The 24,665-nt window shown below is 35.9% G+C and overlaps 1 protein-coding gene across 1 annotated transcript; it reads left to right on the top strand.

Moving 5' to 3' along the window:
• Positions 1-2,183: 2,183 nt before the first annotated feature.
• Positions 2,184-4,448, top strand: LOC114311067 (delta-1-pyrroline-5-carboxylate synthase; the record flags this gene model as incomplete). Its single annotated transcript, XM_082880994.1, has 4 exons — positions 2,184-2,258; positions 2,455-2,558; positions 2,920-3,022; positions 4,090-4,448. Coding segments are annotated over 4 exons (285 nt in total), but the record flags the coding sequence as incomplete, so codon positions are not given.
• Between the last annotated feature and the right edge of the window lie 20,217 nt (positions 4,449-24,665).

Below are 24,665 nucleotides of genomic sequence, written 5' to 3'. Positions count from 1 at the left end.
ACCTTGTATCGCACTAATTTGTGTATTCTGCATCGCACTATTTTATGCATTCACCTTGTATCGCACTGTTTTGTGCACCATGCATCGCACTATTTTGTGCACCTTGGATCGCACAGTTTTGTGCATTCACCTTGTATCGCACTGTTTTGTGCACCCTCACTACAAGAAAAAAACACTTTTGGCGACCACCTTTTTTGAGTTGGTTGTAGATAGTTGACATTCTACGACTAAAATTTTTTTGGTCGCTGATGAGATGTGTTTTTGCGACCAATGACATTTTGGTAGCTAATAGGTAATTTTTTGCGACCAAAAAAAAATATATATGGTCACGGAAAGTAACGGTAGGAGAGGGGAAGAAAAAAAAAAAGGATCTTAAAACCTTTTGGCAACTACATTTCGCAACTACACCCAGAATTGGTCACAAATAGCTTACTTTCTGCGACCAAAATAAATTTTAGTCGTGAATGATCAAAGTTTTAGCGACTAGCAGCTCTTTTGGTAGCCAATACAGAACCTTTTGTGAGCAAATGTAAAATGCGGTTGTTGAAGGTAGTGGCGAGAGAGCGAAAAAATTTGGCGCATTTCTAAACTTTTGGTGACCAAGTAAATTGTGGTCACAGAAAATTAAAAAAAAAAATAGTTATATTTTAACAAGACTACATCGTTTTGAACATTTCCAGAACCTAGTGGTCATGTTTAATTGTGAGCAATGGGGACCATCTTGAGTTTATTTAAAGTATTTTGTACTATAGTCTCAATTAGAGATTTATTTTAGATTATTAAATTTTATTCATTTTGGACCCAATTGATTAAATTACATCTCATATATAATTGTTTATTATTATTATGATAAGAGAGTTATGAATATTTATGGTATGTACCATCTAACAAAATATATATTTTATGGTTAAAAATATTACATCATTTTGTTAATTATATTATAAAATATTAAAGTATTATTAAAATAATTTTAATTAATGTATATATAGATGAATACATATCTATACATATATATATATATGGAGAGGAGCAAGCCATGTGGCCCCCCCCCCCCTCTCTCTCTCAAATTTCCCTTCTCTTTATTTTGTCTTTCATTTCTTCTTTTGAGCCAACTCTCTCTCTCTCTCTCTCGGCTCTTTCTTTCACTCTCTTAAAGTTTTACTATTGTTGCTCAAGCTTAGAGTGGGAGTTTTGAGATTTTGCACAATTTTTGTAAAGAAAAGTTGGAGAGCTCGTTGCACTCTTCGCAATGGTAGTCTCGGGTTCTTGATCCGGCAAGCTTTGCATTTTCAGATTTGTTCTTCATAGTTTGAGGTAAGAATTTCTTTGATTCTTTTCAATATATCACTATAGATAGATATGTGGTACTTTCTATTTCATAAGAAAAAATAATTAAAAAAAATGAGTTTGCAAGTGATTTTTGAAATACATTTAGATGAGAATTAGGGTTTTGAATCAAATAGTTTAATCTTATATTTTGTGTTGATTATGGAAATTTCAAGCTAACAGAACATGTTTATGATAGTTGAATCATATGTTCTTGTGCTTGATTTATGTTTTATTCTATGAAAAATGATTTATGTTTTTGGGGCTGCAGAGCAGTATTTTGTTTTTGTGCCACTCAAATTTGTGGAAATAATTTTACAGGTTGCTAGAATTTTTTTTATTTTTATATGTTTTTAACAAGCAAGTGGGTATTTTTTTTTATTGCCAGAGCTTAATCTCATTTTTTTAATCTCATTTTTAGATTTTAGAATTGCAACTAGCACTTCCTTATGGCCTAAATTCAACTATTTACCTGAAGTTTGAACGGCTAATTATATTTTTGAGCAAGGTAACTGAAGTTTAGAATATAATTTGAGTTTTTATTTTTTGTTTAATTTGTATTTTTTAGCCTCTAGAAGGAGTTATGGCCCTTTTTCTTGGCACCTCAGACAAATTTTCATTTTAATTTATTGAGTAGTCTCGATTTGTACTCTTAGGTATTCTATGTTAAAATTTAAGAATTAGTTTGATAGTGTATTCTGCTAGTGATTGCATGGCAGAATCTTTGTCCGAGTAATACGAATGAATGTGATTAGTTTTACTATTTTTGAAATATATACTTTTCCTATTAAGGAAACACTTGTGTTTTTGGAATTCTTGTTATGATCAATGTGAACAGTTTTCAAATTTTATAATTACTTCAGGTAGGGACAGCTGTCGTTACGAGGGACGATGAAAGATTGGGAGGTGGCAGAGTTGGTATTCTTGAGCAGGTATAGATATGTTGAGCTTGTTATGAAATTTGTCTATAATCATATGATCATTTCTTTTCTAATGTTGTTGCATTACCATGTCCGAAACAGCAACTTTTCCTTTTCAAATTCTAATTCGAAACAATAGTTTTGATTTGATTCTATGCCTATTATGTCAATGGTGCTAATTAATATGTTCTAAATTTTATGCCTATAGCTTGAAGAACTAAATTCACAAGGCTTTGATATAATTTTAGCGAGTTCAGGTGCTATTGGAGCTGGCCGCCAAAGGCTTAAATACAGGAGATTAATCAACAGCAGGTTCACATAGTTTTGTTTTGTGATGTGCCTTCATATTATACCTTTTTGTATAGTAGTATCTCAATTCAATTTTATATGATGAATCAATAACTATATATTTCTAATCATTATAATTCTTTGGCGAATAGGAGTTATTCTTAAATGCTTTTTCATCTGAAATTATTTAATAAAATGGCGCTGCATAGATATGTTCCTCTACTTTCTTCTCTGGCATGCTTATAATGATCATAGTAGTTTGTGAAATCATCAAAGTTTTAAATCCTTGAAATGTTTGCAGAGATGGGTATTGGTGTTGCATTCATTTTGGCATTTTTTAAGATTTATTATTTAAATATGAATTTAAATCCATATTTCCTTTCAGTTTTGCTGATCTCCAAAAACCACAAGTTGAACTTGCTGGAAAGGCTTGTGCAGCTGTTGGACATAATAGTCTCATGGCACTTTACAGCACGTTGTTCAGCCAGGTGTAAATATAATCTACTCATTATCCATTTTTAAATAGAACTAGGAAATTTTATTTATTTATTATTTATTTTATTTATTTTTTTGGGTTTTTCTTTTTCTGAAACTATAACTACTTAAAGGTAGGGTTCAAGAACGTAGACGTAGAAAAATACCAAGAAAAAATTTGTGGTCCAGATTCAACTCTTATATGGTGGGATCTACACTTAGAATAAATCTGGACCACACATTGTTTTTCTTGGTATTTTTCTGTGAGTCCTCTTTTTCATTTGATAGGCCAAACAACTTGAGTCCTCTTTTTCATTTGAATCCTCCTGCCATCCCCAACTTTAATCCTAAAATTGGTCAGATAGAAGTTAACCAAAGCAAGACTAGATGAGGCAAGTAGGATTATTTCTTTCCACAACCTTGATACATTGCTAAATTCATATGGAGATGGTACCCACACTTGCTAGTGCATGGTTTGAATGCGTTTTTGCAAGCTTAACTCGTTCTATCCTTTTCATACCATTGCTCCGTGATAGTTTAATCCAATTATCATAAGACTAATAAAGATCTGAATACATACATATATATACCCACACTTAATGCATTTTTGCAAGCTTAACTTGTTCTATATTTTTCAAATGTTGATTAATTTTAGTGGGAATGTAATTGGTAGGTTGAGTTAATTTCTACTTAGTCAAGAGGATCATAACTAAATTTATAATGGTAGGGAAATCCTAATTTTACTAGGAAATAACTATAAGAATCCAATCCTAAGTGTAAGAACTCCCATTAGAATTGACATTGGGAAAATTTTACTTTTTGGTTGTAACCATATCACTTAAAATTCTACTTTTTGCTTACCAAATCACATAAATTCTACTTTTGTGGTTATAACCATATTCTTTCAGATTGCTACTCGAATGATAATGCTGAAGTGATGTTGACGCTATTTTATTGTTCATAATGGTTGTTTTAGTTTCTAGTCCATTGGGCATCTCATATTCGAGACCTTGTTGATGATAGTAATTTTATGTGACAATTTCCAAGTTTACCTAGTAACTTCTATTATTTCTCTTGTTAGTGAACATATATTGCCAGAACAAAACAGCCATGACAAAATGTCAAGACACTGGAAATGCTTCAAAAGATCCGGTAGCTATTTTTTATTCCAGTGCATGTAAGGCTGACCAAGAATTTTGTACCATCATCAAAGGGAGACTTCAACTATTGTTTTGTTTTTGAGGATTTGTTGTCTGTTAAATGTGCAATGGCTTACATACAATACAACCTTTTTTGGAAATCTGTATGTTGTTGGTAGTTTTTGTGTTGGTGCGATATTTGTAAATGTTTTTGTGTGATTGAAGGCAACCCACTTTTGTCCTGCCCTATTTTGTAGGCTGATTTAACTAACTATAGCTAAAGTATCCTCTATATTCTTGATGGATTGGTATGTTGAAATTGATTTGATGGAAATGAATTATGCGTTAATTGCAAATGTATTATAGGTATTAAAAAAAAATAGCATTAGATTTAAAAAATTAAAATTTTTAAATTGAAAGCTCTTTTGCGACCAATAAAATTTTAGTCACAATAGGTGTTTGAGAAGGTTCCAAGAGTAACTATTGGTGACCAAGCATAGACTTTCAGTGACTAAATAAATAGTAACGAATTTGGACTTTCAACAAATTTAAACCCTTTCAGTAACCAAAATAGGTGGTCGTAAATGTTAACTTTCGGCGACCAAAATAGGTCGTTGCAAATGACAATTTTCAGTGACCAAAATAGGTGGTCACAAATGTTAATTTTTGGCGATCAAATTTTTTGGTTGCAAAATTATCAACTTTTGACAAATTAAAATCCTTTTTGCGACCAAAATATGTCGTCGCAGATTAGAACTTTCCGTGACCAACTTAACTTCTGGTCGCCAAAAACTTTTTTTGATGAGCTTTTGGCGACTAAATTAAGACTAATTTTTTTTGGTTGCTAAAAACTATTAGCGACCAGATATGAACTTTCTGCGACCAAAAAGTTGGTCGCTAAAAGTGTTATTTCTTGTAGTGCCTGTGCCTGTATCGCACTGTTTTGTGTACCCTGAATCCAGGGGCGGAGGGAAGGAGGGCTCAGGGGGTCACGTGCCCCCCCTAAGTTTTGGAGTGTTTTTTTTTTTTTTTTACAAGCATAAAGATTTTATATAAAAAAAATTATAAAAATATTATTTAAAGTGAAATGTTAATGACATTTTTAAAATTATAAGAACAATAATGATTGTTTTGATTGAAAATAAAGAGACTGATATTATTATCTATGAGAATTTCAATATAATGGTGATCTCTATCATTATTGATATGCAAATATAATTAATTTCAATGAAAACATAGAATTTATTGAATTGTTAGTTACATTTAATATGCAGGGTTCACTTTTTATGTGTTTCTTTATTATTGATTGGTAATATCACATGTCAATGATTGCGTGGTATAACTATTATATTGAATTTTTACGCATATTTTGTATAAAAAAATTACTTTATCATTATATAATTTATTTTAAAACTTTATATCCATGACTTTTTTTAATGTTGTCCATGATACACTAATTACAAATAACATATTCACTTTGTTTGGTTTGAGTTTTCATTGGTTTGAGTTTTCTGAAAATACTTTTCAAAAAATTCTACGTTTTTGTTTTTCGTATTTTTTTTTAATTTTTATTGAATTTTTTTAATATTTTAAGATTTTTTTTTAATTTTTAGACACACCTAACATAAGTATACTTAAAAAGTATAATTTTTGAAAAAATCTTTAAAAAATTCACTAAATACCAAAAATATAAAAAAATACAAAAAATCAATACATTTTTCGTACTTTTAAGTATTTATTAATTTTTTAAAATATTTTTTTCACAAATATTTTATTTTTTTTAGATACATCATGTATCTAAAAAAGTAAAAAAAAAATGCTTAAAATTTTAAAAATATTCACTAAAAAAAAAAAAACTTATTTTTCAAAAAATTTAATTCAAAAAACTCAAATCAAACACATTGATTTTTTTTTTTTTTGGTTTATATTTCTTAAAGTCAATCGTAAAAATTTATATAAAATATTTTTGTAAATATTTGTAATGTTGTAATTAAGAAGTGCCCCCTCTGATTTATTTTCTTGGCTCTGCCACTGCCTGAATCGCACTGTTTTGTGCACCTGCATCGCACTGTTTTGTGCATTCGCCTGCCTCGCACTGTTTTGTACACCTATATCGCATTGTTTTGTGCATTAACCTTGCATAGCACTGTTTTGTGCATTAAACTTGCATAGCACTATTTTGTGCATTCATTCACCCCACACTATGTTGTATACCTCACCCGCACTGTCTTGTGCACTCACAGGGTCTAGGAGACCTTAAATCCTCTAAAGGTGCAATTCCTTTGGTGTTTATCGTGACCAAACGGCTTCAGACGGTCTGGTATAGCCACCTGATTGTGTTTGTAGTGAGTTCTTAGGAGACCAACTGAGATGGTAGGAACTAGAGTTCAAACAGTCGAGGCCTAGAATGCAAAAGTTTGGAATTTTTGAGACTAAATTCTGGTTTGAATACCCTGGGGTGTATCCTCGATTTGAAATCTGTATAGCAGCCCCATAGGTTGAGGTAGCTTGTATGCACTTCAATTCTGGATACTGAACCAACCTAGTTTGTCACCCTGTTGGAGAATAGGGAAAGTTACAAACATAGCTAGGGAGAAAAGTAGTACCTATGGTTTGGAAGCGCAAGATGAAGAAAGAAGAAGATGAAGATCCCCAGTAGCAAAAGGTGAGTCATTACCAATTGCCCCCTGCCAGATACTTTCTAAAGCACTACTTCATAACTGCTATATCACATTTTATTATCTATTACCTCTATCACATTGCATATAGAATTTATTTCCTGTATCTACTGCATTATCCATTACATCGATTACATCATACCATTTTATTGCCTGCATCCTTTCCATGTTAAGCTTAGTTTGGCATGTGCTCATGCCTTTCCCTTGTTGAAACATGGTTCTGTCATGTGTAAGTACCCATGCTGCACTGAGGCCAGTATTAGGGGTGTCAGCACATTTTCTGTGTTGGATGTGGTCTGTTTTGTGCCTATACCTTTTCTAGGTAAGACGTAGTTCGACTTGCGCCCCTTGTTCATTGCATCCATTGCATCATACTTTATCTTGTTGCATCCATCTTTTTCGTGTAAACACGTTTAGGATCATTATTATCCCATTGCATTGTTATTTCCAGTTCATATTTCCCTAGCAGATCATTCCTCACTTATATCATACCACCTAATTACTTGTACTCTTTCTACGAAAAACATAGTTCTACATGTGCCCACACCCCTTTCACGTTGAAACATGGTTCTGTTATGTGTAAGCATCCGTGCTGCACTAAGGCCAGTATTGAGAATGTAGGCACTTAGCTTGTGTTAGGCGTCGTTTGGCTATGCCCACTTCTTTTCTATATAAAACGTAGTTTGATTTGTATCTCCATTCCTTTATGATGTTTGTGTGATAGGCACTGTTTGTGGTTTGATTATTTCGTTACATTGTGTACCATTTTGCATTTTGCCCCTGAACTACACTGGTTTGATTCCTTGCAAAGGGATACGTAGGCAACCCTCGGGTTCAACTAATTATATCTGCATTTTGTTTGTTTGCCCAAGTCTTACGGCCTCGTCAAAATGGGTCGTGTTTGAGTTTTGACATTTACTCACATCATTTCATGACTTCGAGCTCTGTCAAAGAGGGGCAACTGTAGACACTCCATTTTGACCGCCCCTAAGACTTAGGTACCTCAGGTTGATCACTCGATGATGAAAATATACGTTGTACAAACATTCAATTTCTTCAGCAAGAAGAGCTTCTAATCCAAAACCATACACCCCATTTTTGAACAAAACTATTTTAGACCAAAACTATTTTAGAACTCAAAACTTTATTTTCCAAAATATTTTTCCAAATGTTTCTACGGAGTTTTGAGGCTCCCATTTCGTTCAAAATATTGCACTTTTTGGTAAATCGAGTAAAGACAAAGTAGAAATGAATGGAAGGGAGGTGAACTCTTTGAAATTTTTTTAGAAGAATCTTATTTATAAGTTTGAAGTTGAAGGAAATAGGAGGGGATAGAAGAAAACTAGTTGGGAGAAAGGTTGAGCATTAAGCCATTAAGAGAGAAATGAGTAGCCATCACTAAATTAGGCATATCTCTTTGTAAACATAAAATTTAGATGTGAGTCCATCACCATTTGAAATTATACTCCCGGGGTTTCAATTTATACTCAAGAACGACCTAGAACGGAGTCCAAATGAGGGAGATATGCCCATTTGAATTTGGACTTGAGAGTAGATTTTCGTGGCCGGCCGGCCACTTTTTGTGGACGGCTATACAATAAAGTGTACGGCTGGCCAGTTGGAAATTTTAGCCATTTTGAGTGGATTGGACCCACTAGTAGCCTGCCGGCCACAAATGGTGGACGGCCGTACACTATTAGTGGCCGGCCGGCCACTTGTGTCAAAAATCAGGTATTTTCTGCTAGCTGTGCCAGCTGTTTCCACAAGTGCATGCAATGCACCGGCTATCTCTATCTGGATATTTCCGACCTAGTCACATATGTTTCTATATATAGGGGACCTTTCCTCTTGGTTTGAGGTTACAAAAATTTCCAAAAGCCCCAAAACTTGAAATTCGTTCTCTCTCTCTCTCTCTCTCTCTCTCTATCTTTCAACACACACACACCTTACCAAAGCATTTCCTAAACCAATATTTGAACTCTTCTTGCTGAGATTACTGAATCCAAATTTTAGCCTTTGAGAGTGAAAGCCTTGTGATTTGTGAAACAAAGAGTTATCTCTCTTCAAGAGGTATGACTTCTACCTTCTTTACACAACTTCTCATCCATCTTTTCTTTCTATTTTTGTATTTTTTTTATACTATTTTTATGGGCCAAAACTTGTGACTTAGTGCTATCTAAGGTGGAGGGGTTAACCGCCTTCTTTAAACCTTGTTTTCCAAGCTTTTGCCGTTGTGTTTCCCATATCTTCATCAATTTTTTTTGAGTTTTTTACCACCAACCTATTTGAGTTGATAGCATTTATTTCTTGCATAATCACCCCTGCAACCTCCCTCATTTCTTGGCTTTTTATATGTTTTGAGAGTCGTTTCAACCGATTGGTTGTTTAAGCTTGAGATAAAGATCATTGTGCTTAATGGTTTAATGTCTTCGGAGGTTCATTACCAATGGAATGACATCTCTCTCATGCCCAAAACAACCCTTTGTTTGACACTTCTCTCTATTAGTGGACTTTATCTTCATTTTGGACAAAATGGACTAACGAATGGAAAGGTAATTAAAAGAGGTAAAAAAAAATTGGACTCAAAGAGGTGCAAGATAAGAAAATGGTTTGGGTTCAATTGGATATTAATTGAACCCTTTGAGTCTTGAAGCATTTCATACTCACTAGTGATAAAAGTGGTTCAAGATTCAAATTCAACCACTTCCCTTGATCAAATCCATGATAGGGAGGAGGTTTTGCGAGTCTTTCATTGCCATTTACTGAAATTGTATCCCTTGATGCATAAGTCATTACACAATGAATTTGTGTCGATTGATGACTTGCGAATCAAGCCTATATCTCCTTTGATCTGTCTAATGATAACGAGTGGCAAGGTGGACAAACATCCCTTGAGAATATCCTGTTTGTGCTCTATTTTGTGTCTGTTGCAGCAAGGTAGTACCAAACATTAGTGGCCGGCCGTCCACCTCTTCTAGCCGGCCGACCACTTTTTTCAGCCAGGCAGTGTCATTTTTCCTGCAAAACAGAGCAGGGGCTAAGGCAAAATAGTGAGTTTTTCAGACTGCAAAACAAAAAAATTTCAGCAGCCAAACATAGGGCATTCTCGAGCGGAAATCCACGTGCATGCATGAGTCATCCCTCGTTTCTTGGAGCTTGTAATAATTAATTACTTAACTCATTTCTTCTATATTGTATTGTAACTAATTAGTTAGTTTTTAATATATTAATTAGTTATAATAGTTAGTTAATTTTGTGTTGTAATTAACTAGTTAAATTTGTAATAATTACCTAGTTTAGCTAATTTATTTCATTTGGTTTGTAATAGTTAGTTAATTTGTAGTAACTAGCTAGGGCATTTATTCGGACCCTCTTGCATGAAGACAAAATTGTAATAATGTATATGTCTTCCAAACCCCGTTCTTTTTTCCTTTTATTTCTCCACTTATGGTGGCATCTTAGAGCATCATGTTTCTTTTAGCATTTTTCATGATTTGCATTCATGTGTCTTGCATGCATAAGGTTCGGCTCATCACACTAACTCACATTGTTGGTTAATACTTTTTTGAATACGTACGTAAACCGCATGTTGTCAAATTGATTCACATTCCATGTTAGTAGCCAAGCCTATTAATTGCATAATTGTATGTGTTTCATTAGTCATGTTGCATTAGTTAGAATCATGCATTTTTTTAACTCTTTCATCTTTTTGGCTTGCCTTGGAGTACTAGGTGAGCTTTTATTGCTTTAGCATATCGCTAGCGTGTGATCGTTGCCATGTCAAGCATGATTCCTTGAGGCCAAGTACTTAAGTGATATACCTTGTTTGAATGCCAGTGAATGAAAGCTAGCTGCTTAACTTGGAATGATTTGATTAATGCACACATGAGCCCACTTTTTCAAGTGGTGCACTCACAAACTCATTTTCAAACAAACATGAAATCAAAACGTTCCAATTTTTGCAAATTAGTCTATACTTGTATGTGTATCACATAGTAAAGCTAGCTTAATAACCGGAACAAGAGCATATAATGTAAATAAGAATCACATTATGATTAGTAGAGACCGATCTTTGATCGGGTGAGTGGGGTGCTCAATCCATGACCTTCCCCTCTCGCACCTAAGTTCTCGAGCCGAGACACTTTGGTGATGACGGACACGTGGTCTTTGGCATGAGTCACCGGTTTCCTAAATTTACCAAAAATATTTAGGTTGCGACTCTGAAATCTGGTAGTACAACCCTTTTTTGGCATTTTGATTTAAAATCGATTTTCCAAAAGATTTGCCGAATTTGGACTCATTAGTGTTTATCTATTTCACATTGCACTTGTGAAATCAGATTCAGAATCACGAGAGTCCGAACTCTAGGGCTAGTCGTCTCTGAAAGGAGCATGATAACTCAAAGCTACACAAAGCAAGGAATTAACAATAAGCATGCTAAATAAACATTTGAGGGGAACAAGCATTTAAACTTTTATTTTTCCAGAAATTTTTAGAATAGTTGGTATGGAAAGAAAAATATGGCAAACATAGTTATAGGTCAAATGAAGAGCTGAAATCGAACCGAAGTATAGAATAAAAAGATACTTTCATTTCCAATTGGTAAAATTTGCATAACATATCCATAAATTAATCTACAAGTCATTTACCAAGTTCGGTCTAGATTTGACACATTTTTGGAAAACTTGATTTTCTCTCAACCTACCCAATAAGATTTTCTGAAATAAATTTTGTTAGAAAGAAGACTTAAAATTATAAATTTTGAACTAGATTTTTACAAAATTTTGTTTGGGCTATAAAAACACATAATTCAGAGCTACCAAAATCTTGACATGTTCTACACACCTCAAATATCATCCCATATAATCAGATTTGGAAAATAAGTAAGTTGGATATTTTTTTTTTAAAAAAAATGAAAAAGTTACAGAAGTGCATGAATTGAAAAGAAAGTGCTAGATAGAATTATTTTTTCATGCTAACACTTGAACATACACCCTATGGCCATGCATACCAACATTACATACACACAAGAAATACACTAGGAGGTAGAGTAAGAAAAAGTAAACATATTGAAGAAGAGAACAGAAGAGGGGTGTGTGTCTTACTTGAATTGCAAAACCTTTCTTTTTTTTTACTTTCTTCTTCTTTCTCTCTATTTTTTTTTTCACTAAGTCTTTCCCTCTTCTCTCTTGCCTACGATAGCAGGCTGAAATGTGTGCATATGAGACAGAGTGTATGGCCAATTCATAGAGGATTTGTGGTTGAAAAGACCAAAAGTCCTTAATTGGGTTTGAATTAAATTTTTGACAATTTGGTTGGAATGAAATGGAATGGGAGTGGATTAAGGGCTTAAACTCAATTAATTAAAGATCTAGTTGGCTTAATCCTTCTACTTGGAGACTAAGAAAAACAACATCCCTAGATTTGAGGCTTTACCCATTGTTTTATTCTTCTCTTTCTTTTCTTTGAAAAATGACATTTGCTCCATCAAAGCTATGGCCGGCCACCCTATTCCTTTGGTACAACAATTATTTTTTATTATTATTTATAGAAGATATTTTGTATAAAAATAGTATGATAATAGGTATTTAGCATAATAGATATTAAAAAATACAATAAAATATTGAAAATGCAATAATACAAAAAGATAGGGACCAAATCTAAAATTATGAAAAGAAAATTATTATTAATATATAATTATTAGAAAATAAATAAAATGTTTAATTCAGGTCCTGTCAAATTAAATTACCAAGAAAGGCGGGAAACCGAGTGAAAACGGCATTACCGGGAATTAAGATTTTTAAGCGATTAATCTATAATTAGGGAGACCTAAAAATTAATATAGAAATTTGAAAAAAAAAATGATTTCTAAGTTGTCGGGAGTGATTTGGGTTACTCGAATACGCCCATGATGTGTTGGAGTTCTAGGGTGAAATTTGCGAGAAAACGATAAATTCAGGGTTTTTATTGAAATAACTTCTAACATTAGGGATTCAAAGGTCATTATGAAAATGGGGTCTCTACAATTCAGTTGTACTCTTATTTCCACATTTATATTACGTAATTGGACTAAATAAGGATTTTTGGTAATGTATTTGAGTAATTAAATTTGAGGCCGTGACAAGAAACCTCATCAAAATCAAAGGTTACAAGTGAAAATATTTAAGTCTCTGTTGATGGATTAATTCATACCAAGCAGTTGAAGGATCTCATCATGGGGGCAATTGCCGAAAAAGACATGAGCAGATATCAAGTCTGTAATGCCCCGAAATAATTACTATAATCTATGCACAATATCAATAAGTGATAGCAACGATAAAGTAATTATCTTTCATTGATTTCCAATTAAGCTTTACAAAAGAGTGACATGTGCTGATATAGATTCACAAGCTTAACCCTGAATCTATAGCATATGTTACAACAAGAGAGAAGAAACAAAAGTAAAACGGATAATAAATGCCCTAAAGGCTTACAACTTTCCAAGACGATGCTTGGTTTCAAACAAAAGTAGATTTGAAGTCCAATACAGTTAAAGGCCCTTGGCTTGTACAAAACACATACAAAATCAACAAAATGAAGCCCTTGCTCCAAGTCCTCCCAAAGCTATTGCCTTGGTAGAGGCATATCATCAGCACCTAAAATATTTTTCCCACATAGGGTGGGCCAAACCCAGTAGAAATTAATCCAACACAATATATGAATCTTAACAAAGATATAAGGTGAATGCATACGCAATGCTTATGGTAAAATATTTTACATCTCTTTCTAAAAGCATGCAATGCCAAATTAGTATCATAGTTCATAAATCATTTCTTTCACAACAGAAAATGAGGCAGTGAATCACACTCTGAGAATCTCAAAACCAAAACAACCTTTCATGAAAATTTCATCAGAGGGAAACCGTAAGCCAACACCCATGTAAACGTAGGCTATACAAGCACTACTATTGCCATTTTATAGATATTTCATTTGCAGGATCAACACTCATGTATACGCGTGGTTTTAGGGCTTTTACCATAGACACACAGGCCAACTTATTTCAATGAGACAATATATGTTTCCCAGATTCACTCATTTATCTCAAAACAATAAACATTTCTAATGTATAAGTATGAGATAATGCCCAATGCAAATAAATGAAAAAATAGTTTTAATTTTCCTAATTCACATGCAATTTCTATAACAATCATAACTATCCTTCACTGATAGCTCAAAACAGATATTTCTAAATAAATATACAATTCCCAATAAAGATAAATTTCCAAATTTTCAAGATGTGAGTAATAATACATATCCAACTCCACCATCTTCATCAGTATCAACCCAATTTCACATTTTCAATGCCAATTCCATAATTTATGCAAAGTCAATATTTGAGACATTTAGGGCAAAACCCCATTTTCTTTATCAATTAATCCTAAGGACAAAAACACTACTTCATCACTACTCATCCTCATTTACAATTCCAACAACCATTTCCACAAATCCATGTGAAAACCCCTATTTTGATTTTCTCCCAAAACCTTCCAATAATCCCAAAAATCACTATATTGTTTAGAAATAACAAATAACTAAGTTAAAACTCATAGAAGGTGCGAAAAATCCCTACCTCAAGCTTAGAAGGTGATTGGAGGAGTGATGGAAACTTAAAGACGCCAAAAATTAACTTTGCTTTGATTAGGAACCCTTGTCAAGCTCTACCTTTTTAACAAAGGGACACAGGTGACAAACTCGATTGATCTAGGTATATTTATAGAGAGAAGTAGAGTTTTAGAGAGAGAGGGTGTAGATCTAGGGTTTTTAGAAAGTTTAGAGAGAGAGAGAGAGAGTTCTGAAAAAGTGATTCAAAAGTGGCTGTTTACGAACTGATATAAGTACAGATCACTCGAGCGCACGACGTGTAGCTCGAGCAACCAGACACAATAAGTTGCATCGCTCAAGCGCAAGAAGCTTCGCTCGAGAGAATAATGCAAAATCCCAGAAATTTTACAGACAGAAGACCTATGCTGGAGCTCAAGGAAGGCCACTCGAGCCAACATCGCTCGAGCGCAAGAAGTTTCGCTCAAGCGAAGAATACCAACTTCTAGTATTTTTGCAGACCTGCAAAAGTATTGGATGTTCACAAAGACCGCTCGAGTGCAAAAAGTGTCGGTCAAGCGAAGGAATAAAATTCTGGGTAACAATAGTTTCAAAAACAAGCTACCAACCTGTCCTAAACGCAACCAGCACATCACAAAAGCCAAACTCAAAGAGAGATAAGGCGAAACAAGACATGAATAACTATATAATACAATGAAACCTAGATCCAAAATAGCAAATGGGTTGGGTCTAAACCAAAATTGCTATAATTTCCCCCCTTAAGGAATTTCATCCCCGAAATTTTAAATCAAACACTAAAACCATGTTTAAACCAATTAAAACAATTAGAGTGATTCAATTCCATTACCATGACTCACCCACCGATCATCCATTCTCATCAACATGATAATCGAGTTTTCAATACTAAATACAAAATTCATATTCTCAAAACATATACAATGATTATATTACATTAACACAATAAATTTTTCAATATATGTTCAAACATCAACAAATAGGTCCGGATACTTCTCACGAACTTCTGTCTCATGCTCCCAAGTGGCTTCCTCAACCTCATGGTGTCACCACAATACTTTTACCAAAGAAATTATCTTGCCTCGCAAGACTTGGTCTCGAGTATCTAAAACTCTAACTGGTATTTCATCATACAAGGCATCCTCGTCTACCACTAACTCAGTCCAATCTAACACATGTGATGAGTCCGGCTCATACTTCTGAAGCATACTGATATGAAACACGTCATGAACCCCAGAAAGCTGTGGTAGCAAAGCCAAACGATAAGCTACCTCCCTAATCCACTCTAGGATCTTAAAAGGTCCAATAAACCTAGGAGACAACTTCCCACTCTTTCCAAACCTCACCAAACCCCATTTAGGTGATATCTTCAAAAAAACATGATCTCCCACCTCAAAGGATAACAGTCTCCTCCTACGATCGACATACCTCTTTTGACGACTTTGAGCCGTGACCAACCTCTTATAAATAAGTGTAACTTTCTCCGTTGTTTCCCAGGCCAACTCTGGACCCAACATAGGTGCATCGCTCACCTCGGCCCAACACACAAGAGATCTACACGGTTGGCCATACAAGGCTTGAAATGGTGCCATACCGATAGTCGACTAAAAGCTATTGTTATAGGCAAACTCCGCTAAAGGCAAGTGCCTCTCCCACGACGCCTTAAAGTCAAGGACACAACCTCGAAGCATATCTTCAAGGATCTGAATAGTATGCTCTGACTGTCCGTCAGTTTGAGGATAATAGGTGATACTAAAGTCAACCTAGTGCCTAAGGCATTTTGCAAGGTCTGCCACAATCGAGCCGTAAAACGCGGATCTCTATTCGAAACAATAGTCACAGGGACCCTATGAAGTTGAACTATGTCTCTAATGCAAAGGTCGGCTAGATAATCTACCGAGTCACTCGTGCGCATAAGTACAAAGTGTGCTGACTTGGTCAGTTGGCCAACCACCACCCAAATGGCATCATTACCCTGTTAAGTCACTAGAAGATCCACAACAAAGTCCATCGTGACATGCTCCTACTTTCACTCGGCTATAGGCAAGGATTGCAACAAACCTGTTGGCTTCTGATGCTTGACCTTCACTTGTTGACAAGTAAGGCACCTCAACACAAACATGAAACATGGTTACATCCTTCTTCATCCCCTTCTACCAAAACTGGCGACTAAGGTCATGATACATCTTTGTGCCTCTCGGATGCACCGCAAGCCGTAAATAGTGAAACTCATGGAGTACCTCCTCTCAACAAGACTCTGGCATGAAAAGATAGTCAAGACATCTAACACTCAAGTAAGAATACACGTTCAAGCCCTTCTCTACCTTCCCACTGGATATCTTCTCCTGGAGGGTTTCTATCTCAAGGTTACCACTCTGTGCCTCTATAACTCGGCTCACAAGTGTAGGTTGTGCAACTACTGAAAACAAAGCTGCTGACTCAACACACTCGCCAAGATGCAAGTTAGACTTGCCAATAACACCCAACGTCTCCCATTTCCAGATGGCAATATTAGCAACGCTGCTAAAGGATTTCCTACTCAAATCATCGGCCACTACATTAGCCTTCCCCAGATATAGTTTTCCATAAACTCGATCTACCTCATTTGCCTCAAATTCAGATATTTCTGTGAGAACAGATATTTCAAACTCTTATGATCAGAAAACACCTCAAACTTCTCACCATAAAGGTAATGCCTCCAAATTTTCAAAGCAAACATCACAGCTACTAGTTCTAAGTCATGGATAGGATAATTCCTCTCATGTGTTTTCAACTGACATGAGCCATAAACTACTACATTCCCCTCTTGCATCAAAACACAACCCAAACCTTTCCATGAAGCATCACAATACACTGAATAGCCTAAACCCCTCTCCGGAATAATTAACACTGGAGCAGTGGTAAGTTTAACCTTAAGCTCTTGAAATGACTTCTCACAAGTCTCACTCTACATAAATTTTATTCCTTTCCTCGTAAGCCTAGTCAATGGTAAGGCTAATCTAGAGAAATCCTTCATAAACCGATGGCAAAACCCGACCAACCCTAAGAAACTACGAATCTCAAAGGTGTTCTTAGGTTGTTCCCAATTTTGTACTACTTCTATTTTAGAGGAATCTACAGTCACCCCTTCTCTAGATACCATATGGCCTAAGAATTTCACTTCTTTCAACCAGAATTCATACTTCTCAAACTTAGCATACAACTTGTGGGTTTTGCGCAACTCAAGCACAACTCACAAGTGTTCCTCATGCTCCTCCTCAGAGGGTGAGTAAATCAAGATTTCATCAACAAAAACAATTACAAAGCGGTTTAAGAACTCATAGAAGATTCAATTTATCAAATCCTTAATCATGGCCGGTGCGTTGGTTAACCCAAAAGGCATCACTAGGAACTCATAATGGCCATACTGCGTATGGATTGCCATCGTTTGGATATCCTCCTCCTTCACTCTCAATTGATGATAACCCGATCTCAGGTCTATCTTAGAAAAACAACAAGACCCTTTCAACTGATCAAATAAATCATCTATGCGAGGCATTGGGTATTTGTTCTTAACAGTTACTCGGTTCAGCTTCCTGTAATCAATACAAAGTCGCAATGTGCAATCCTTTTTCTTGGAAAAGAGAGTTGGTGCTCCCCAAGGCAATGTACTAGGGTGGATAAAGCCCTTATCTAACAATTTTTAGAGTTGTATCTTCGATTCACTTAACTCCGCAGGTGCAAATCTATACGGTGCCATAGAAATCGATGGCCAGACACTAAATTAATAGAAAACTCAATCTCACGGTGAGGCAGTAAACTAGTGAGATCCTCAGGAAAAAACATCTGGGAGTTCACAAACTACCCTTGGCAAATCAACTCAGATTTTATCACACTCACTACCCAAGAAGGTTGCAAGAAGACAACTAAGCTTTCTCCGACCTCACAGATCACATATTACAATGAAGCTCTATCGACTCTGTTCCTTATGAAACAAAAACAATCACCACTTAAGGTACATACAGTAACCCTTTAACGGTAACAATCTCCGCCTGAACCACGGTCTCTAGATGAGCCGCCGCCTATACAAGGAGTTCGTAGTCCTTAATCATTGACCCAACTACCTTGAAAAGGAGCCCAGTCCTCAATCTCTTCTCGAACTCAATAGAACAACATTCTTCTGTCGCCACGAGTTTCGGTACAAATCTAGAAAGGCTTGTGAAAGCTGCCTCAAACTCGGCTACTGGCAAACTAAACTGCTTGAGCTTCAAGAATTGGTGCCTCAACTTCTCCCTAGTGGTGGAAGGCAAGAACTTGTACTGGAAGATGTTGACAAAGGCCTTCTAAGCCACTCCTATGCACCCACATGCATACTTCCAGCATTGACCCACATCTCTCTTCAGCTGGAAGGAAGCCAAGGTCACCCTCAACCCAATCATCTCAAATGTCTTTATCATTTGCTCGAGCCATTCATTCACTTTCAAAGGCTCTTTAGAATCGCCTAAAAACTCATCCTGATTAGACCGGAAGAACTCCCTCTTTAAAAAAGACATCCCTGCTTCAACAACTTGGGCCTGGACTTGATTCTCAACCCTGAGAATGTCCTTGAATTCCCATAAAGCTCCAGCCACTTCATGGGCCAAAGCGCCCATAGCCTATTGACCAACTGGTTCGGCCAAATTAGCTTGACCAACACCCTTTTCCTGCGCTAAAATTTCATTCAGTAATAGCACTTCATGCCGTCTAGGCCTACCACGCGTACCACTACCATGTCCACGTCCTGACATCCTAATAAAGGTAACAAATGAGATTAGCACATTTACAAATGTGCTGAAACTAACTCACTCACGTCCTAATGCGATGGACAATGGTAATTCACTTCATATAAGCACATAATCACATAAACACATACGAATTTCCTTTCTAGATAATGATCATCCCGCGATGTTGCCAGAATTCCAATTAGAAATAGCAGTGATCAAGTACTTTTCTAACAGGACCTCTAGAAACTTATAGACCCAATCAATATCTTATAAATTAAATCCCATACCCATAGAATCATATAAGCATGTTAGTACATAAGTATACCATATATACAAACATCTTTATCTAACGAGAAAAACCAATTATGGTAAGAACCACTTTCCACATACCCAGAGTATTCAAATTCGGTACGCTCTGATACCAAGTTATAATGCCCTGAATTAATTACTATAACCTCTGCACAGCATCAACAAGTGACAACAACGATAAAGTAATTATCTTTCATTGATTTCCAATTAAGCTTTACAAAAGAGTGACATATGACGATATACATTCACAAGTTTAACTCTGAATCTATAGCATATGTTACAACAAGAGATAAGATATGAAAGTAAAAAGGATAATAAATACCCTAAAGGCTTACAATTTTCCAAGACAATACTTAGTTTCAAACAAAAGTGGATTTGAAGTCCAATATAGTTAAAGGCCCTTGGCCTGTAAACATATACAAAATCAACAAAATGAAGTTGTTGCTTCAAGTCCTCCCAAGATATTGCCTTGGCAGAGGCCTATCATCAGTACCTAAAATACTTTTCCCACATAGAGTGAGCCAAAGCCCGGTAGAAATAATCCAACAGAATATATGAATCTTAACAAAGATATAAGGTGAATGCATATGCAATGCTCGTGCAAAATATTTTACATTTTTCTCCAAAACCGTACAATGCCAAATTAGTATCATAGTTCATAAATCATTTCCTTCACAATAGAAAATGGGGTATTGAATCACACTATAGGAATCTCAAACCCAAAACAACCTTTCACGGAAATTTCATCCGTGGGAAACCGTGAGTCCGTCACCCATGTAAACGTAGGCTATACAAGCACTACTATTGCCAATTTACAGATATTTCATCCGTGGGATCGGTACCCATATATACGCATGGTTTTTAGGACTTTCACCGTGGACACTCAGGCCAACTTATTTCAACGACACAATACATGTTTCCCAAATTCACCCATTTTTCTCAAAATAATAAACATTTCCAATTTATAAGTATGAGATAATGCTCAATACAAATGAATGAGAAAATAGTTTCAATTTTCCTAATTCACATGCAATTTCTACAACAATCATAACTATTCTCCACCGATAGCCCAAAACAGATATTTCTAAATAGATACACAATTCTCAATAAAGATAAACTTTCTAAATTTTCAAGATGTGAGTGATAATACATATTTAACTCCACCATCCTCATCAATGTCAACCCAATTTCAAATTTTCAACACCAATTCCATAATTTATACAAAATTAATATTTGAAACATTTAGGGTAAAACCCATTTTTCTTTATAAATCAATCCCAAGGATAAAAACACACTACTTCATCACTACTCATCCTCATTTACAACTCCAACAACCATTTCCACAAATCCATTTGAAAACACCTCTTTTGATTTTCACCTAAAACCCTAGGTTTGTTCCAATAATTCCCAAAAATCACTATATTGTTTAGAAATAGCAAATAACTAAGTTAAAACTCATAGAAGGTGCAAAGAATCCCTACCTCAAGCTTAGAAGGTGATTGGAGGAGTGACGGAAACTCAAAGACGCCAAAATTTAACTTTGCTCAGATTAGAACGATGCGCTCACCAAGCTCCACCTTTTTAACAAAAGGACGCAGGTGAAGAACTCGATGGATCTAAGTGTACTTGTAGAGAAAAGTAGAGTTTTAGGGAGAGAGGGTGTAGATCTAGGGTTTTTAGAAAGTTTAGAGAGAAAGAGATCTGAAAAAGTGATTCAAAAGTGGCTGTTTACGAATTGATATACGCATTGATTGCTCGAGCATAGGAAGTGTTGCTCAAGTGACCAGACACAATAAGTTGTACATCTCAAGTGAAGAATGCAAACTCCCAGAAGTTTTACAAACAGAAGACCTACACTCGAGCTCAAGGATGGCCTTTTGAGTCAGATTCGCTTGAGCGTAAGAAGTTTTTCTTGCGCGAAGAATATTAACTTCTAGTATTTTTGTAGACTTGCAAAAGTACTGGATGTTCACAAAGACTGTTCGAGCACAAGAAGTGTCACTCAAGCAAAGGAATAAAATTCTGGGCAACAACAGCTTGAAAAATAAGCTACCAACTTATCCCAAACGCAACCAACACATCCCAAAAGCCAAACTCAAAGAGAGATAAGGGAAAACAAGACATGAATAACTATATAGGACAATGAAACCTAGATCCAAAACATCAAATGAGTGGGTCTAAGCCAGAATCACTATAATGTCTTTCGATCCTACATAAAGCCACATATACAAAGCACAGAACTACTGAAGATGCCAGAAAACTATCAACCTCCAAAGTTTCAATAATTTGACGATAAAGGCGATCCAAAACAACATGTTGCACACTTTGTGGAGACTTGTAGCAATGCTGGAACTGAAGAAGATTTGGTAAAGCAGTTCATGCATTCCTTGAATGGCTATACTTTCAATTGGTACACAAAGCTTAAGCTAAATACCATAGACAACTGTGAGCAATTGGAGACGGAGTTTCTTAGTGGTTTTTACAGCACTCGATGTATTGTCAGTATGATCAAGCTCAATAATATTCGCCAGCAAAAAGAAGAATCAGTCATCGACTACACTAATAGATGTAGAAGCGTTAGCCTCAACTCCAAGGATCATTTATCTGAAACTTTTGCTATTGAGATGTGTATCCAAGGAATGAATTAGAGCCTTCTCTACATCTTACAAAGTATGAAACCAAAGACGCTCGAAAAGTTGGCCACGTGAGCTAACGATATGGATCTTAACATCTCAGTTTATGGAGAAAAAGAAATCCCAGTTGAAAAATCACAAGATAATGTTGAAGCTGAAGCAACATCATATATAACTATGATGAGCTTTACTCCTTTAGGCTTCATAAGTTCACCAAACCAACAAGTTGATCTTCAAAGGTCATCAAATTCATAAGAGGTCCTAGATACCTAAACTTTCTATCATCTCCAAAAATTGAAGCTTCCACAAACGTTGCTTAGCGAACAAGCCTAAACTGCATGTTACTCCTTGTCCACATGAGCTGAAACTGTGAATGACGCACAATTGAACTACGTTTGGCTTGATCCTATTAGGGTATGTAGGCAACTTGGACTCATATTCTAAGTTCAGTCAACCAAATAAAATAAAATTCACATATGGTAAGGTTCTGAAGTGGTAATCTCAAATCAAGCCTAAGAAGTTGCTGCTAAATCGTCTAACAAATCCCACGAAATCAAGTTTCGAGACCCGCTCACTTTTCATACTTTTGGAATGTGTATGCAAGCAAGTCTCGAAGGGGCATTTGAAAGCATGCAAAAATATCATTCAATTACAAATTGTCACGTACTAGAAAGGCCTACAAAATATGACACAATTATTGGTAAATCAAATCCTGCCACGAGTCTAATTGGTCTCAAATCAAGGTTACATAATGATCAAATCAAATATTTCTATGTTAAAATGATTCAATAAGCCCTTAGTTAATCAAATTAAACCATAGTGATTCAGCATGCTGATTTGAAGATGGAGCTTGAGCATAAAGGAATGAAAGAAATAGTGGTCAGAAAGGGTGGTGGTCGTCAGATGATACTGTCTTTTAAGTCAAATGAGGAGATGATCTCTAAGGTGCAGAATGTCAAGGAAGTGGTTGGGGATTAGTGTGAAGATATAGTTATTTGGGAACAAGGGCTGGGGTTGGAACAAGATAGATGTGTGTGGATAAGTTGCTATGGTATACCTTTGAATCTGAGGAATAGAATCAACCTGAGTAGGATTGGGAGCTTATGGGGCGAATTATTTGTGTTGATGGTGATTTGGATCAAACAACCTCGTTCTCATGTGGAAAGGTTAAGGTTGTCACAAAATGCATGGAACCCATTAATAAAGTGATAAATTTGGAATGGAATGGGAGATTGTACCCTGTGAGAATTTGTGAAGAATAGAGTATAGCGGTTCAAACAAGCTCAGAACCAGCTGTATGCAAGAAACAAATGCAGTTGGAAGAGGACTTCAGTACAAATGATCAGTCCAATCAGGCCATGTAGGAGAGAGTCAGAGAAGAGAAGAAAGATGATTACATGGTTGATGAGTTAGCTAATGTGCTGGAACATTGTGAGGTGGTGGCTAGAGAGGCTCTGACATCTGGCTGGATGAACAGTATGGAGGTAGACAAAGAAGTGGGTGTGATAAGTGGGACGATAGTAGTAGAGTCGGTTGGTGTATTGGTGAAGGAGCTCGAGATAGAAGCATGCCAAGAAAGGAAAAAGGTGGGAACTTCAAAATCCAACTTTGTGGACAAATGTCAACAGTGTTATGATCAGGTTTATACGCCTGGGTATATGAGGAGCTTAAGTGAGTCTAGCCTGCTTAAGCCTAGGCTGAATCTGGAAGTGGCTTTGGGTTGTAATATGATGTCTAATGGGTTGGGGGGGCTGCCACCCTTAACGATTGGGCCTACTGATCAGGTACTTCGAACAGATGTGTGGGCTCAGGCAAATGGGCCAGGTTTTAGCCAGATAAGGGGCTCAACAGCCCTGTTGAATAAGGGTCTGAACAGGACAAGAAACTTGAGGAAAAAAGGCAATAACAATTGGAACCGAAAAGGGAAAGGTAAGATTCAATCTCAGAAAAAAAGGTTTTCTTGATCTTCTGAGTAGGTATGGCTCTAAAGGAGCCTCATCCAGTAAACAAGTATCGAAGCAGCCAGTATTAAGGGGCTCAGTTGCGGAAGCTTCAATATCAACCTCCATTGACAGTGAGAATGCTGCGGGTAGAAGGATCCTTAGTGAGGCTTAAGCAACAGTACAGATTGGAGCATTGTTGGGTCTGTAGTATAATGGGAAAGAAGCTAAAGTTATTAACAAAATTGCAGAGCTTGAGAGAAAAGATAAGGCAAGAATTGGAGGAGTGAATGGGCCAGAGGCATTGAATGCAACAATGAAGGGGTTATAAGGTGTGTTGATTGTTTCTTGATGAAGTTATTAGTATGGAATATTAGAGGTGTTGGTAGGAGTGTGAAGAAAGGAAAGACCAGGAAGTTGCTTAAGGAGAGGAGTGTAGATATTACTTTGTTTCAAGAAACTAAGAAGGTAGATATCACAGATCAAGAAGTCAGAGCAATTTGGGGAAGGGATCCAATGGAATATATGGCAGTGGGCTCAAAAGGATCTGCTAGTGGGCTTCTCCGTATTTGGGATCCTCAGGTTTTCCATTTAGTAGACTG

This window comes from Camellia sinensis, chromosome 7 (genome assembly GCF_055761805.1).
Source record: "Camellia sinensis isolate YWXY chromosome 7, ASM5576180v1, whole genome shotgun sequence".
Taxonomy (NCBI): Eukaryota; Viridiplantae; Streptophyta; class Magnoliopsida; order Ericales; family Theaceae; genus Camellia; species Camellia sinensis.
The sequence above is the reverse complement of the archived record's forward strand: the minus strand, read 5'-3'. Positions and strand labels throughout refer to the sequence as shown.